Below are 17,826 nucleotides of genomic sequence, written 5' to 3'. Positions count from 1 at the left end.
TTCTGCTTCCCGGCCCCATAATTTCACCCAGGCCCATCACGTGCAAGGCACCCAGGCCCCCGCCTCCTCTTCTACTCCAGCGACCCACCAAGTGCACGGGACCCAGCCCACTTTGCATGACTTGCAGCTTGCCATGCCTGACCTCTCTGCCGAGCAGTACTCCCGTGTTCTAGCTGCTCTACGTGACACCACCACCCATCCTCAGGCCAATGCCGTGCTCACTACTGATTTTGCCCAAGGTTTGTTACCTGTCACCTCTCGTCATGGTCAATGGATTCTTGACAGTGGTGCTACGGATCATATTACTTCTTCCGCTTCATGTTTGGTTAATCGTTCTCCTTCACATTTGCCGCCTGTTTCTTTGCCTAGTGGTGCTTCCGTTCCCATTACTTTTACCGGCACTCTTCCTTTAAATTCCTCAGTTACTTTGAAGGATGTTTTATGTGTCCCTAATTTCCGAGTGGACCTTTTATCGGTTGGTAAACTTACAGATGGATTATCGTGTTCCATAACCTTCTTTCCTTCTTGGTGTGTTTTGCAGGACTTGGTTTCGAAGGCGATGATTGGTGTGGGTAAGCGACGTGGCGATCTGTATTACCTTGTGGCCCTTACCTCTTCTCTCCCCACCCATCAACCTCTCTGCAACATCATTACCATCCCCTCCTCCCTCTGGCATAGGCGTCTTGGTCACCCCTCCTCCACTCGTTTGCAAGCTTTAGCATCTAGCTCTCTTAATTGCACTTTTGATTCTAGTCATATTTGTGATGTTTGTCCGTTGGCAAAACAAACTCGTCAACCTTTTCCTTTGAGTTCAATTTCATCAACTTTCCCTTTTGCTTTAATTCATTGTGATATTTGGGGCCCGAATCGTCAATCTTCTCTTTCTGGTGCTAATTATTTCTTATCCATTGTGGATGATTTTTCTCGCTTTACGTGGGTCTTCCTCATGAAACATAAATCCGACACTCAACAATTAATTAAGGATTTTTTTGCTTATGTCACTACCCAATTCCGCACTACCATCCAATGCATTCGTACTGACAATGGTGGTGAATTTTTATCTCTTCGTAGTTTTTTCTCTGATCATGGGGTGCTTTTACAAACTTCTTGTGTTTATACCCCCCAACAAAATGGCGTTGTTGAAAGAAAACATCATCATCTTCTTGAAACCGCTCGCGCCCTTCGTTTTCAATCCCATCTTCCTATCAAGTTTTGGGGGGAATGTGTTCTTACCGCTACTTATCTCATCAATCGTCTCCCTACCCGTCTTCTCCATCATAAATCCCCATTTGAAGTTCTCTTTTCGAAAACCCCATCTTATGACCACTTCCGCGTCTTTGGTTGTCTGGCATATGCCACCTCTGTCACTCCCACCACCAAATTTTCCCCTAGGGCTCATCGTTGCATTTTTCTCGGTTATCCTCATGGACGAAAGGCCTATACCCTTTACGATCTCGACAATCACCGCATTTTCACTAGTCGAGACGTCATCTTTCACGAAAGTACTTTCCCTTATGCCGTTTCTCACCCTCCTATCTCATCCTCTTCGCCTACCCTACCCATCCCACCCCCTCTGGACTTTACATATAACCCACCCCTTCCTGCCCCGACGCCTCACCCTCCTCCACCTTCCTCCCCTTCCACGCCTCCCACAGATTCCCTTGCTGCCCCATTACCCGTTCCTCCCCATGCCCCTGCCCTCTCGGCATCCCCTCCTTCCCCCTCCCGCTACTTCCTTACCTTTCACCCTTTTACCCACAGACATCCCTACCCCCCCACTACCTACCAATCCTCCCCTTCCCCGCACCTCTTCCCGTGCCCATAAACCTCCATCCTATTTAAAAGACTACGTTTGCTCGCAGGTGATTCTGCCATCCCACCCATCTTCGACTTCGCAACCCGGTTCTACACAAGGTACGCGATATCCACTTTGTAATTTTCTCTCTTATCACCGTTACTCTCCCCGGCATTTTTCTTACATTAACTCTGTCAGTCGGACTGTGGAGCCTTCCTCCTTTGCCGAGGCTGCCACTGACCCCAATTGGCAACGTGCTATGACTGAGGAGCTTCAAGCTTTACATGCTAATGGTACTTGGACTTTAACTTCCTTGCCCCCTGGCAAAATTCCCATTGGTTGTAAGTGGGTGTACAAACTCAAGCACAATTCCGACGGCTCTATTGACCGCTACAAAGCTCGTTTGGTTGCTAAAGGCTTCACTCAGGCTGAAGGTATTGATTATCATGACACTTTTTCTCCTACTGCTAAGATGATTACGGTGCGTTGTCTTCTTGCTCTTGCTGCTAGTCAGTCTTGGTCTCTTCATCAGCTTGATGTTAATAATGCTTTCTTACATGGTGACTTACATGAAGAAATCTATATGTCTCCTCCTCCTGGTCTTCGGCGACAGGGGGAGAATCTTGTGTGTCGCCTTCACAAGTCACTTTATGGTCTTAAGCAGGCTTCTCGCCAATGGTTTGCCAAATTCACTAGTGCCATCATTTCTGCCGGTTTTCAACAATCCAAAGCTGACTATTCATTGTTCACTAAAAAGTCTGGTATTTCTTTCACAGCTTTGCTCATTTATGTGGATGATATTGTAATTACAGGCAATGATGCTAGTGCCATTAATTCTCTGAAGTCTTTTCTCCGTGATCATTTTCGGATAAAAGACCTTGGTGATTTAAAATATTTTTTGGGTATTGAGGTTTCTCGTTCCAAACAAGGGATTTATATTTCTCAACGCAAGTATGCATTAGAGATTCTCAAGGACTATGGTTTTTTGGGAGCACGACCCATTGCTTTTCCTATGGATGACACAAAATTATCTGATAAAGGAGAACTTCTCAAGGATCCTGAAAAGTATCGACGATTAGTAGGTCGGTTAATATATCTCACTATCACTCGGCCGGATATCACCTATTCTGTGCATGTTCTAAGCCGTTTTATGCACGAGCCAAGGATATCTCATATGGATGCTGCGCTTCGTATTGTTCGTTATTTGAAGGCTACTCCAGGTCAAGGTTTATTATTTCGTTCTGACAACCAGACCAAGTTAACTGCGTTTTGTGATTCTGATTGGGCAGGTTGCCCTATCACTCGCCGTTCGACTACTGGGTATTGTGTATTCTTGGGCGGTTCTTTGATTTCTTGGCGGACGAAAAGACAGAAAACCGTTTCGCTCTCTTCAGCAGAGGCGGAATATAGGGCCATGGCAGGTGCTTGTTGCGAGATAGTTTGGCTTCGTTTTTTGTTGAAGGATTTGAACATTCCTTTGGATGGTCCTTCCATTTTATTTTGTGATAATCAAGCAGCGTTACATATAGCTGCCAATCCTGTTTTTCATGAACGAACTCGTCACATTGAGATGGATTGTCACTTTATACGAGATAAGATTGTAGATGGCATAATAGAGACCAAGCATGTGGGTACGGCACAACAGTTGGCAGACTTGTTTACCAAACCTCTTGGGAAAGAAAAATTTTCGGGTATGTTACGCAAGTTGGGAGTTCTTGACATCCACTCTCCAACTTGAGGGGGAGTGTTAGACAAATAAGGAATATGGTTGGAATCCTTGTGTAATTGTATATAATATTATTATTGGAAGAATAAGCCGTCCTACAGCCGTCAAGCCGTCCTAGCTTGTCTCCTAGCCGTCCTAGCTTGTCACTAACCGTCCTAGCTTGTCACTAGCCGTCCTAGCTTGTCACTAGCCATTCTAGCTTGTCACTAGCCGTCCTAGCTTGTCACTAGCCGTCCTAGCTTGTCTCCTAGCCGTCCTAGCTTGTCTACTAGCCGTCCTACCTTGTCCTACCTACACATTTGTATCATGTATATATATCATTGTAATCTTGTAGAGAAAGATAATGAAAACATAAGCATTTTCTTCCATTTACATTCTCTTCCATAAGCATTCTCTTCCATTTGCATTCTCTTCCATTTTTCCACATTCATGTATCAATAACAAATATAATTTTTAGCCTACATACCTTTTTCTACAATATTGCCTGTTCATCTCCACTCCAGTATAGAGTCAAAACACTTGCTATGACTTGGGAAAGAATCCAGAACTATAACCTGCTCATTAGCCAAGGGAGGAAGCCCACCAACGTATACCCGACGTGCATGCCTTGTAGCCTGCTAGAGAGAAATATATATATACTGCTCATCGGCCAATGACAAAGACACCATTCATGTATTTATGAGAAAAATAAATTGCAAATTTATATATATGAACATAAATACAATAAATTTACCTGCTGAGTCATGGCTTGAGCTGGCATCAATGGAAGAGCCATCTGTAACAAGCAAAAGCATATGAGTTATTCACAAAGAACACAAAAGAAAAATAGAACTCAAGATCCCATAGAAGCTTATACTGGTGAAACGTACATGCAATGCCCCAAAAGGTAATGAATTTTGTACCACTCCAGGCATTGTTTGTGGAATACCTGACAGTTGTCCTGCATTATTATTATTGAAGCAATAACAGAAGGATCAGTAGTATAGCTATACAGAAAAAATATGTCACAACTACACTAGTAATGAAAGCCATCTGAAAGCCCAGAAGTATCTTTTACATTGAAAAAGCTAAAATTTCATACCTAAGATATACCATGAAATAATAAAGAAACAAATTCCATCATTGCGGATGGTAGGGAAATATCTGTAGGTCAACCAAATGTCAACTGTATCAGTCGAAGGAGAAGAATGTCCAGCTAATCATTCCATTGGTTCTCCCTTGAACATCAATTGATGTAGTCATGCCAATCGCCTTCTTACCCAAACCATAAAAGCAAACACATACAAACAACAACACAACAACAACCAAACAACACAACAATGGCTCTCAGTTTCCAGAGTAAAACAATAAGAAAGATAACTTCTAGCATGCTCATATAAATAACAGGAGGTCAGGAAGCTATTCTCGAATGGAAAGTGCTAAATATACTTTGACAAGAATTTGGTGATCGAGTAGTCAGATCCAAACCTGAAACGGAAGCATTAGGCAGCACTGACCCAGCAGGTGGTGCCATGTCAAAACCACTTGTACGCTTGCTATAGACAAGGATTTCAGCAAGATTACAATGGAGCAATGCGGCTTTCATGACAAAATACTAACAGCATCCATATTATGTTTTAACCAGCTAAAGCTTTTGAAATAGGAAATAATGTTTGAACAACATTACTCAACACGAAATGCATAACCTAAAGGAGCAAGAAAGATATATTTCTCATCAACTAAAAAGACAATCAGATGTGTCATGATCAAGATAACAATATGAAAGTGAATGTTTATGTAAAAGTTTCCCGAACCTCTTTGAACGGGAACAAGAAGGAGATCTGTCCATTGAGCGAGAAGGAGAACGTGACCGTGATCTATGTCTATGCATCCTTTCTCTATCTTGATCATAATGACGATGCCTACAAGATAAACATACAACGTAAGCAAACCTAAAGTTGAAAAAACAACTTCACTTGATAACTCCACAATGCAATTGAGATTATGCGAACAACTTGGATAAGTTTATTTCATTAAGAAGCACATGTTTAACCTGTCGAAATCTTGGTTTCTACCGCGGCGATGGCCATCGTACGAGTTTCTCCCTCTGTCAAATCTTCCACTTTTATCCTTATACTCCCGTGTATAACGGTCACCATCTTTTGCTCTATCTTGACCTTGGTCTCGCTCTCAGTCTCTCCACAAGCTCTCACGTTCTGATCCACGAGAATTGTGCTGAGGCAGAGGCAATTAAAACATCACTCAGCAATTCGATAATCGTCACACAAACATACACAACAGAAAATCGCGATCCGAAACTACGTATGCATCACTCTTTACAACTACTTAGCATTCAAATCAAGTAATTCATTTCAAATTCAGCGTTTCCTCTAAGGAAAAGGGATTCATACTCAAATATACCAAATTACTGCCTAATTTCATGTCCTAAGTGATTTAACAAACAGAAACAATAACATCTTACTCTGGAAAACCATAAATAAATTATTTACCCAAATCTAATCCGATTGGACAAATTAACATATCGAAAATGAACAAATTGACAAATTAAAAGAGAAAGCATGGTTTCAGAAATTGGCTTAACAAATTAACAGAAGGGAATTTAGAAAAGAACCATTGGACGCTATCGCTATTGGGCCTGATTGGACTGCGCCGACTCCGTAATTTTAATCCAGGCCCACATGTAAAAAACAGCTTTTCTTCAGATTAGCCCGCTATATTAAACGGGCCTAACTCAGACAGTGAACTCCCACAAGCTGCCTCATTAACAAAAAAAGCCCATTCGATGAATGCTTGTTATGCTTTCTTCTTTTATTGTACTGGATTTATTTGTGTCCGAGATTTTCATCATAAATTTAATTTTTTAAGCCGAAATAATCACCATTGCCCTTGTTCAACGAGTAAAAGAGTAATAGTACATTGTCATTCAGCTGCCCTTGCCCCTTTAACGAGTGGAATTGCTTTGACTAGCATATAAAATAAGGAATCTTATTAAACAATCTCCTTACTATTCACTTTTAACGTTAAAAATATTTTTTACCTTGAAAAATCACACCTGGTACTATTCACTTACACCTTTGTTTTGTCATTTGCATAAGACGGTCTCATTTTTCAAACAATACATGTTTACACCTATCTAATGCAAGTGTTAATTTATGCTGAAAATTAATAAAATAAGATCGTCTGCATGTTTTCACTTGGCCACGAAGGAGATTTGTATTTTGCAGTAGAGGCTGATTAGCATGATAAAGCCTACATTGAACATGTAAATGAGGAGGATAGGAGAATTGTTTATAAGTCAACACACCATATTTAATTGTAACAATTGACAAATACACACACACACACACCTGTTTTTGCACCTTTAAATGTTAGTACTAACATGGTAAAATACCAAAAACGTTTTTTGTAAATTTGCACCAATAAAATGACATGTTAATCCTAATGCAAGTGTTAATTTGCACCATCTACTGATAAGCTTATGGTTATCAAATCCAAGAACATGGTTTGTTATGGAGAAGCTCGGGATGATTTTGTTAATCTATTATTTAGTTTCCTAAAGAAATGCAAGATAGCTCTTCCTCTTCAAAAGACTGCATTGATAAGTGATAATTGTCGAATAGTTTAGGGGTGGAAAAGAATGACATACTAGTGTAGTTGAGTCCAATACTAAATGTATGGACTCTAACAAACAACCACATAAAAGATGACATTTAATTTGATGTGCAGTTTCGGTTTCGGTGCGGTTTTCAAAAGCCAAAATCAAAACCAAACCGTTTCCTACTTTACGGTTTGGTTTCAAAACTGCAACCGTTTCAAAACCACAAAATCAAACCGTTTAATGCGGTTCGATTTGATTCGTGTTTCGGTTTTCGAATTCAAGTGCCCACACTTAAGATCTATTCCCCTTAACTAGGTTCAGGATACCGTACAAACCACGTACGTGAGCGCTGACGCACCAACGCATGAAACATTTCAGGAATGACTGTGATTAAATTAAAGCCTGAAAAATGGCCTCCGAAAGTCAAGGTCAGCTAACTTGATGCAAGTCTGACAATACTTTTGATGCTTTAACCTCTACTTTTTGGACAAAGTTGGACCATCCCCAATAATCTGCTACTATATCGATATTTTTTTGTTTTTTCTTGGAAATGGAACGATAACGATTTTATTTTATTAGGAAATCGACATACAATTATCCAATAGAAAATTCTAGATTAAATTTGGAGGATTCTGAAACCACTGAAAGGTAGATAAAAAATCTAAAATCAACTTATCCATTCTACGAGCCATGTGTATATTCACGACCACATGTGCGATGTGTGAGCCATGGAAATTCATGTCCCCATGTTGATAAAAACAAAACATCAAAAATCTTGCCGCGTATTTGGAAAATTTACTCTTTTTTCTGGGGTTGTTTCTTTTTCGGTGGTTGAGCGAAAACGATTTAGATATTGGGAGGTTATGTATACAAGGCTTTTTAAATACAAGTGATATTTTATTGTAAATTAACATTGTAAAAGTAAAAATTTAAACTCATACTAACGTGATACATTCTTTTTTAAAAAAAATTTTGTCGAAAACAAAGCAAGCAATTTCATTGAAAGGAAAAGGCCCAGTACAAGTACATCAAATTAGCCGAATAAGGTGGGGATATCAAAAGCCCAATCAACAAAAAATGCAGAAGAAAAAAAATTATAATCCTCATCCCGCATAGCTCGACACCACCGCTGCCATCACCTCGCCAACGACCACATAAGTAGTCGCTCGAAGAAAACTAACTTCGTCTTGAATTTGATGAAGGTGTCGTAGCACAAAACAAATCGACATGCAACAAGGAAAAAGCCCCAACCAAAACCGCTAAACTGGAAAAGAGCCAATAGATATGAACACTCTTTAATTAGTGTAGTTATGGGCTTATTTGAAATTGTTTTTAAAATAATTGAAAACGTTTTTTAAAAATATGTTTTTGGGTTCTAAAAAGTACATAGCTGGTGTTTCTTGCAGCACATTTAACCATTTTAAGAACACTTCTAAACACGTTACATTTATCGAAAATAAATAGTCAAGGAATGGGGAGGGGGATATTTTGATTAAGAAAATGTTTTATTTGCAATTTTTTTGTTATCAACTTGTAAATTACATATTTTGGTGCTAACGTACATGAATGCCGGCCTTGAATTTACCATGAATTTGTAGGGCTGTGGTGATTTTCTTTGGCGCATAATGACCGCGTACTTGTATTGACTTAAGACTTGATAAAAGATTTATACAATTGTCTATCTTTTTTCATTTATTCTTAAATTTTGGTAACAGTTTAGGAGCTTCACATAGTATTTAAACTATTACTGTAATAATATCAATACTCACATCTAATTTGTACTCTCGCCAAATTATAACGTACGATCAAAGTATCTTTTTTTACAGTTTTTTTTATTAACATCCCACATGTTGTTAAATACACTCTACATAAAAACTTTAATACTAAACAACTTATAACTTTAATATGAAATGATTGTTCAAGCCCTTACAACACTCTTACTCTCTATTGTAGAACAAAACTCTAAAAAGACAAATACGTTGATGAAAATTACTTTTGATGAACGGAACATAAAATCAAGTTTTGCTCCTCGTTCATTCGTTGGTTTTCACATTTAAGAAATATTTAAACAATGGAATATAAAATTGACATTTTGCAAAGCCCTGCTCTAATTGAAATCCAAGAAATAGGAAGAAAAGTGGAGAATGTTGTAAAATTTTAGGATGTAACTAAATGTAATATTCTTGTTGTTGTTTGATGATGAGGAAATTCAATGTTTCTTGGCTGGTGGGAACTGGAGCAGTGCCATTAGACATATAACCTTTCAAAGGAATTTGGAATTGGGTTATAATCTTTCATAAAATAATGTATAGCGGTTGGCAGTTTTTAAACAAACAAATGTGTTCCTTTTTAGAATCTGAAAACACAAACGGGAAAAGCCATTTACACAAATAGATATGACCTTATAAGAACAGTTCCTATCATTTGTCCATCAGGTTTTTTAGAATCTAACATGATTGTTTAAGAAAATTTGAAAGAGTACTTGGATATCTTTAAAATGTGGATTATTTTTGTTTGAAAAAGATGAAGAGTTTGATGTGTGGTTAGTTGATGATTGTGGGGTGTATGAGATGTGAGGTATGAAGGTAGTATTGAAAAATAAATGGAGTATGTTAAGATAAATTTTAATCTAAAAAATAAATATGAGATATATTAAATCTATAGGGCGTAGTCAATAAAAGGTGAGGTATTAGTAAAACGGCCCTTTCTTATTGACGTATCTCTCGTCACATCATATTTCATATTAATTGCACCTACACGAAGATATTCGGCTGAAAAATATTTAGAACGTGGACCATGCAAAGAGTATACATGTGGTTAGGGTATGTAGAATTTGTAGCCATAAACTTTGGATTGGCTTGCCACATCAATACAGCACATGCTTGTTTATATATATATATATATATATATATATATATATATATATTCTTTAAAAGAGGTGATTTTATCACGTTAGTCCATATTTTTAAGGATTAAAAAGACTCACATAGGTATTTTAACTTCTTCCTAACCATTTAACGGTGCGATGAATCGAACCTCGAACATGATGTGTGGAATACAAGTCTTGAATTGATCTTCAACCACCGAATCGCCTCGTGATGGCTTGCTTGCTTAGTTCTTTAGTGACATTATTAATGTTACGATTCTCCGATATTGTATCACACTGATCAACAATACTACACTCCAGCGTGAAGATAAAATTTTAAAATGTGAAAAAAATATTAATAAATGATATTTAATTATTTATAATATTACATTTGTCAAATAGTTTCCACACGTTTACTTAATAATATTCTTATTATTTTTGTATTCTTGATTGTCACACATTTGATATTCAACTTGGCATCAGAGCAGATTTGATCATTTGAAATTTAATCTGCCCTTATTTCGTATCATTTTGTTTCTCTGCCTTGTTCGTTGTTTAAATTGTCGTCAGTTTAGTTTGAAAAAGAAAAAAAAAATGTCATCGCGCTAAGCCACCAGAGCCCCGCCGCATTGGAGCCAAGCCGGAACCTAAAGCCTGTAACCGAAGCCACCGCACACACCAGATCCTACCCAGAAACCCCTCAACTTGCACTTGCTGCATCTGCGTCAGTTTGAACCACCGCTACACCAGAATCTCATCGCCATTGCACGATGTTGTCACCCTGCCGCCTGCAACCAAAAGTCACGCCAATCGAACTGTTTGCAACTACTGTTGGTAATTATTGTCCTTGCTGTTTTTGTTATTGATCTGACGATTGTAATAGAATTCCAATGCAGTCTCAGGATTGTTGCACTCGGTGGCGGATTCAGTATTTCAAGATCGAGGGGTCCCAAGATAAAAATTAAAAAAAAAAAAAATTAGACTAGTTTGGTTCCATATCACTATTTTTTATTGAATTTGGTTCATTGAATAATGAAAATTAATCAACCGCATAAAGTGATCCAATGGTAAGGCCGCGGATTTCGGCTCTCAAAATACAAAAGATAGGGAGGTCCCCGATTCGAGGCTCCAAGCTGGTGAGTCTGCTTGACCGTGGCCAGGAGAAAGTTGAAATGTCTTTGTGAGTCTTCTAGACCCTTATAAGAGGTGGATAACCGTGACTTGCCACTAGTTATCCCGCTTTTAAAAAAGTAATAATAATCAAGATTAATCTCAAAGGTAATAAAACCAACAAATTCTCCTTAGCAACATAACGCATCAATTAATGAATCTACAAAGATGAAATTTGTTAATGTAACATATATATTACAATTGAGAGTTGAGACTAAAATCTAGGATTAAAAAACTTAAATGAATTTGGAAGAAATAAAATTAGGCAGCTAGAGGTGGTGCAACGGCAAATGGTGCTAGGGGATAGGGTAACTTGAGTTTAAAGTTGGGAGGTTGCGACGATTTGGAGGATTAAAACAAAAATTAGAAACCTCTTCTTCTTCGTTATAAGCACTGCTGCATGCACATCCATGAAGGCAACAAGTCTCTCCGATGCACCTACCCAAATTGTTAGAGGTTCCAAAGGTCAATCACAAGTGTTTCTTCAGGTTTTCGGAGGGTCCCTATATGAATCTGCCCATGGTTGCACTTGTTCGGAGAAAACAATAAAAAAAGAACAAACCGTAAGGAAAAAGAGGAAGAAGGAGAAAAGAGGAGGAAAAAAAAAAGAAAAAAAAAAGGAAAAAAAAAAAAAAAGGAAGAACAAGAAAAAGGAAAGAGAAAAAGTTGGTGGTTTTGAGGCCCACATGGGAATGGGATGTTTTGGCATTTTTGGTTTAAAATAGGAGGCCCACTAGTTGTTGGCATGTAGGATTGTTATGTAACCACTCAAGTGCTTAAATATGTGACCACTCGAGTGATAATACTTTGTTTTTGTTCATTCATTGCTACAATTGAGATATGGAAATCTTATCTGTTCAGTGACGAGTCACAAGTTCTTCCTTACTCTCAATACTAGCCAATCAGAATCAGTTTGCTAGTCAGAATCAGCCTGCCAGCAAGAATTAGTTTGCCAATCAAGTTAAGTCAAGTTAAGTTTGCTAGTTCGCCAGTCAAGTCAAGTCAAGTCAAGTTCGACAATTCACTAGTCAAGTTCGCCTGCCTGCCTGTCCGCCTATCGAAGCCAGTCTGCATCTGCTTGTTTGCAAACTCATGTTGTATACTGCTATGAGTTTGACAGTGGGTGTTGGAAAATATTAGTATTTACTTTAATGTTCGATTTTTAGGCTTAGCCCGTTAATATTAGGATTTTGGTTTCTTACCTATTAGAGTTAGGTGTTTATTATAAATAGCATGCTTGCTATTCAATTGAAATTAAGTTAGTCACGATATAGTCTCTTGAAATTTTGTAGCCATTTTGACATTCTTGTTTATTTAATAATATTCTTATTATTTTGTAATCTTAATTGTCTCGCCCTCTGATATTCAACTCTCTCCTTACCTTTTTTTTGATAGAGGAACTTTTTATCTCCGTATCTATATGTTAAATCAATCGGCCCGCGGATCTATTATTCTAAACGATGATATGAGGCCTAGCAATAGGCACAGTGAACATTAGCTTGGCTCCAGAAATTACGTGGGTCATTTATGCCAAGGCACTTCATACATCTAGTGGGTTGCCACATCAAATGGTTTATTAGAGTAATGCTAAGGATGCCACTTCAAATGGTAGACGTGGTTCAAAAAAGTAGCTTCCCTAATATTTTTTATTTTATTTATACGGTACAAAATTGTGGTCTCACTATGTACTGCGTGAAAAATATTTTCTTATAATGCACTGCGTGAAAAATGAGATGTCAATGAATTGATTGCTGCCTGTGTGAGTGAGGAAGTGGGGATGAAAAAGAGAAAGTTGAGTCTGTTAACTTTTCTCAGAGTTGCATTAACAATTCCAAACCCTCGAACGCAGATGTCGCCAAAAAAGGATTCGGCCAAGAATTCTCCTCCTCAACAGACTTTCAAACCTAATAAACCTTCAGTTTTTTATTTTTTATTTTTTATTTTTTTTTAAAGAAAACTGCCAAAACATTATATGCCGTTTTGGTATTCTCCATGAAATACTTACAAATAACAGGCTACAATTCACTAGTTCCGAAGTTGCAGACTGGTACAAGGAGCTTGGCATTTGTCAACTTACCTCCACTCCCTGTTACCCGCAAGGCCATGGAGAGGTAGAAGCTTCAAAAAATTGATCTCCCAATATAGTATTGATGAGCATCCACACCCATGAAGAATTAACCTTCCAATTTTGAACGTCAACAACCATATCAATAGAAGGAGCAAGCTAAATCCCAAAAATAAGCACATGAAGTGCAGTCGTCATGTGAAATAGCAGTCCAAAAGCATATTATTACAGCCACCAAACATAATTCATACGCAGGGATGGGAATAATTTTTTGTGACCACTATAACGTCATGTTACCAATACACTGCAATTGAAATAAAAACGATGTTGTCGATACACTTATAACATTGTATTTATTATATAGGTTCTGACACGCCTCGACCTCAATATCCTCAGATACCAGGATAGGCATGTGTTGGCCGACATCCGAGGGTGACGAAGCCATTTTAACATGCATGCAAGTGGTATCAGTAAACAAAAGTAAATAAAATATGTAAATAAAAAGAAATACGCAAATGTGGAAACATGTTCAGAGTATACAATTAATCAAGAATAATGTGGAAGAATTATTATAAGAAGGTACGAACCAAGGAATGGGTACTACACTGAGAAGACTTGAAGATACCTATGTGGAAGTGCCCTGACGCCGGGATCGTACACCTCGATTCTAAATCCTAGAGGAGGCGCAAAAACAAAAGGTGAGTGGACCATAGTTTATAATAATAATAATAGGAAAACCATTTTCTTTTTGAACATACTAACCTCTTGTTTTGAAAACTCATATAATACTACATAGTAGGTTTTTCTGAAAACTCTAACATGCCCAAAAGAATTATTCGTAGCAATAAAACCATCTCTTCAAAGTCTTATCGAAACGCCCAAGGGCAAATATAAAGAATCTCATAAAACAACTCAGCGATATACTCAACTAGGGATATCATAATTGCCTGAAGGCATATCCATCACCTGAAGGTGAAGCTGTACGACACTGGGTTACGCTGGTGAAGAAATATGGTAGGCCCCATCACCCGAAGGTCAAGTTGTTCAACTCTGGGTTATGCTAGAGAAGAAATATATCTACATAACACACCGTATTAGCCGTGGCTAGCGAAGCTGTCGGACACTGGTTTTGCCAGTGAAGCTGGGAGTATGTCATAAATATCCTCAGTTGTATCATATGGCCATAGACGTATACATACTCAGGTTGAGTGTATGTGTTGTATGATTACCCACTAGATAAGCATAGAAAACGTATCTCAAAAACTCATATCAAATCACTGGAGCTCAAAAGCTCAAAGCCTCATCCCATAAATCCATAATAAATCATATTCACAAATTCATAGTATTTCATAAACGAAAATCCAATAATTCTAGACGTTTCGTAAAACGTAAATTCGATAAATCATAAATAATGCATAAAACGTAAAATCATGAAATCATGCTTTTTGTGAATGCAAGCCTAGCATTTAATAAAAATCATGCAATTTAAGAAGGGGTCCGCTCACAGATACTTGCGAGGTCGCAACCGTCCGAGTTAAGAAAATCGGAATCTTCGATGGTAATCGTACCTAAGCATAAGTGAGGGACCAATTAGTAAAACCCTTCTATAACGATCAATTTTGGGATAACGAAGCACGAATTTAGAATCAGGGTGTTGAATTACCCTAAGAGGGGTCTAGGTAAATTTCATAAGAAGTCAACAATTAATCCTAAAAAGTCAACCGAGACGCTGAGCCGGTCAACTCAGAATATTCCAGAGAATATTTCCTAATGGAATATTTCGAAGTCCATCGAGTCGAGTCACTAGGTTTCGGGTTAGATTGCATCTGGGTTAGGCCAGGTAGGATTGCATCTAGTTTGGGCCGTGAATGATGATGAACTTGTCCAGATTATCTTGAACAATTTGGGCCTTGCCTATGAAATGACAGTGAGTGCTGCTCAAGCACGTGATACTCCAATCGCGTACCCTACACTTGAGGCCCTCCTACTGACTACCGAGAGACGCATGGCTGCACAGAATGCTCAGCCTGTGGAGGCTGCTCCGGTGAATGCTTTTGTCACTACCAGAGGTCGTGGTGGGCGACTTCATGGAAATGGACGTGGTGCTTTTCAGTCCGCACGTGGTGGTGGTGCGGTCAACCCGCGGGGGTTCTTTCCTCACAATAATAATCAAAGGCCAAACTCGGCCTGCAATGGTGAGAAAATTACTAACACAGGAGAACGACTCACATGCCAGATATGTGGAAAACAAGGGCATCCTGCCCTAGATTGCTATCAAAGAATGAATGCAGCCTATGAAGGGAGAATTCCAGCAAAACAGCTTACTGCCATGGCAACATCTTCGGTTCCTCTCAATCGGCAGAATAATGGACAGTGGCTTTTGGACACCGGTGCTAATGCTCATGTGACTCCAGACATTCAGAATCTGGTAAACCCACTAGAGTATAATGGTAATCAGAATGTGGGTGGTGTAGGTAATGATATTGGCCTCTCTATTTCTCATATGGGTTCGAAACAACTAACATTCGAAAAGAAGTTTGAACTAATCTAACTCTTCTTGGATAAGAGTTTAGGTTGATCACAACCTCCTGAATTTGAGGAAACCACCACCAGACTCGGACTTGGTCTAACAGTGTTAACCCGATTGGGCTCACTGGTTGCCGGACCCAACGAATAAGAAGGTCAGATTTTGGTCGAAAAATTCCCGAGCTCTGATTAGCTTCAAAACTTAACCATTTTCTATGAGTCAAAAAGGCAAAAATGATATTAAGAATGCCAGAAACAAGAATATACGATTATGGTCCCCTGATGTGGCCGGAGTCGGTCAAAAATAGCTTCCAAACATCTCAGGCTTTGCCGGAATTTGGGAAATAACTTCCCCAAGTTATCTCTATACCATTTCATTGTCAAAACACACAGGGAACTCATCACTCGCACCAAAAAGTCATTAAAAAAGGGGTTTTGAGCGTTCTCAATCCTTACCCAAGTTGGAGTAACATTGTGAATTCGTCAAACATCCCGTTCGATGTCGGAGCTATTCGATACGAGGATTTTCCACAATTTTGTCCTTAGTTATGGATTTTCCACAATTTTGTCCTTAGTTATGTGCTAGAGAAGAAATATATCTACATAACACACCGTATTAGCCGTGGCTAGCGAAGCTGTCGGACACTGGTTTTGCCAGTGAAGCTGGGAGTATGTCATAAATATCCTCAGTTGTGTCATATGGCCATAAACGTATACATACTCAGGTTGAGTGTATGTGTTGTATGATTACCCACTAGATAAGCATAGAAAACGTATCTCAAAAACTCATATCAAATCACTGGAGCTCAAAAGCTCAAAGCCTCATCCCATAAATCCATAATAAATCATATTCACAAATTCATAGTATTTCATAAACGAAAATCCAATAATTCTAGACGTTTCGTAAAACGTAAATTCGATAAATCATAAATAATGCATAAAACGTAAAATCATGAAATCATGCTTTTTGTGAATGCAAGCCTAGCATTTAATAAAAATCATGCAATTTAAGAAGGGGTCCGCTCACAGATACTTGCGAGGTCGCAACCGTCCGAGTTAAGAAAATAGGAATCTTTGATGGTAATCGTACCTAAGCATAAGTGAGGGACCAATTAGTAAAACCCTTCTATAACGATCAATTTTGGGATAACGAAGCACGAATTTAGAATCAGGGCGTCGAATTACCCTAAGAGGGGTCTAGGTAAATTTCATAAGAAGTCAACAATTGATCCTAAAAAGTCAACCGAGACGCTGAGCAGTCAACTCAGAATATTCCAGAGAATATTTCCTAATGGAATATTTCGAAGTCCATCGAGTCGAGTCACTAGGTTTCGGGTTAGATTGCATCTGGGTTAGGCCAGGTAGGATTGCATCTGGTTTGGGCCGGATTTGCTGGGTTGGACCAAATGTTGGGTTCGCTGGTTGCCGGACCCAACGAATAAGAAGGTCGAATTTTGGTCGAAAAATTCCCGAGCTCTGATTAGCTTCAAAACTTAACCATTTTCTATGAGTCAAAAAGGCAAAAATGATATTAAGAATGCCAGGAACAAGAATATACCATTATGGTCCCCTGATGTACCCGGAGTCGGTCAAAAATAGCTTCCAAACATCTCGGGCTTTGCCGGAATTTGGGAAATAACTTCCCCAAGTTATCTCTGTACCATTTCATTGTCAAAACACACAGGGAACTCATAACTCGCACCAAAAAGTCATTAAAAAAGGGGTTTTGAGCGTTCTCAATCCTTACCCAAGTTGGAGTAACATTGTGAATTCGTCAAACATCCCGTTCGATGTCGGAGCTATTCGATACGAGGATTTTCCACAATTTTGTCCTTAGTTATGGGTTCAGGGATAGAGATAGGACAAGGTGGAAGGTTGGGTTGTGGTGGCAGTGCTCGCTGGAGTAGACGATGAATGGTGGTGGTCCTCGACGTCGGTGTTGTAGGGGGAGGAGAGAGTTAGAGAGAGAGATGCGGGAGAAGACTGAGAGAAAAAAGAGAGAGTGTGAGGGGGAGATGCAGGAGAAACAGAGTGAAGAGATAGCTGAGAGAGTTGAGGGAGGCACGAAGAGAGAGTTCGA

The 17,826-nt window shown here is 38.9% G+C and overlaps 1 protein-coding gene across 1 annotated transcript in view; it reads right to left on the bottom strand.

Annotated features, from left to right (window-relative positions):
* LOC125480337 (polyphenol oxidase, chloroplastic-like) overlaps positions 1-17,826 on the bottom strand; it is a 34,478-nt gene that overhangs the window by 9,142 nt on the left and 7,510 nt on the right. The window contains exons 2-8 of the mRNA XM_048591029.1: positions 5,554-5,735; positions 5,315-5,422; positions 4,989-5,056; positions 4,614-4,664; positions 4,391-4,461; positions 4,255-4,296; positions 4,076-4,135 (exon numbers count right to left, since the gene is read on the bottom strand). Of these exons, the coding sequence (XP_048446986.1) occupies positions 4,076-4,135; positions 4,255-4,296; positions 4,391-4,461; positions 4,614-4,664; positions 4,989-5,056; positions 5,315-5,391 (369 nt within the window). The 5' untranslated portion in view covers positions 5,392-5,422; positions 5,554-5,735. The remainder of the gene's footprint in view (positions 1-4,075; positions 4,136-4,254; positions 4,297-4,390; positions 4,462-4,613; positions 4,665-4,988; positions 5,057-5,314; positions 5,423-5,553; positions 5,736-17,826) is intronic.

This window comes from the organism of the source record quoted next, unplaced genomic scaffold, assembly GCF_019419815.1.
Source record: "Pyrus x bretschneideri cultivar Hongxiangsu unplaced genomic scaffold, Pyrus_bretschneideri_v1 Contig33, whole genome shotgun sequence".
NCBI lineage: Eukaryota > Viridiplantae > Streptophyta > Magnoliopsida > Rosales > Rosaceae > Pyrus > Pyrus x bretschneideri.
This window is presented reverse-complemented; position numbering and strand designations above follow the sequence as displayed.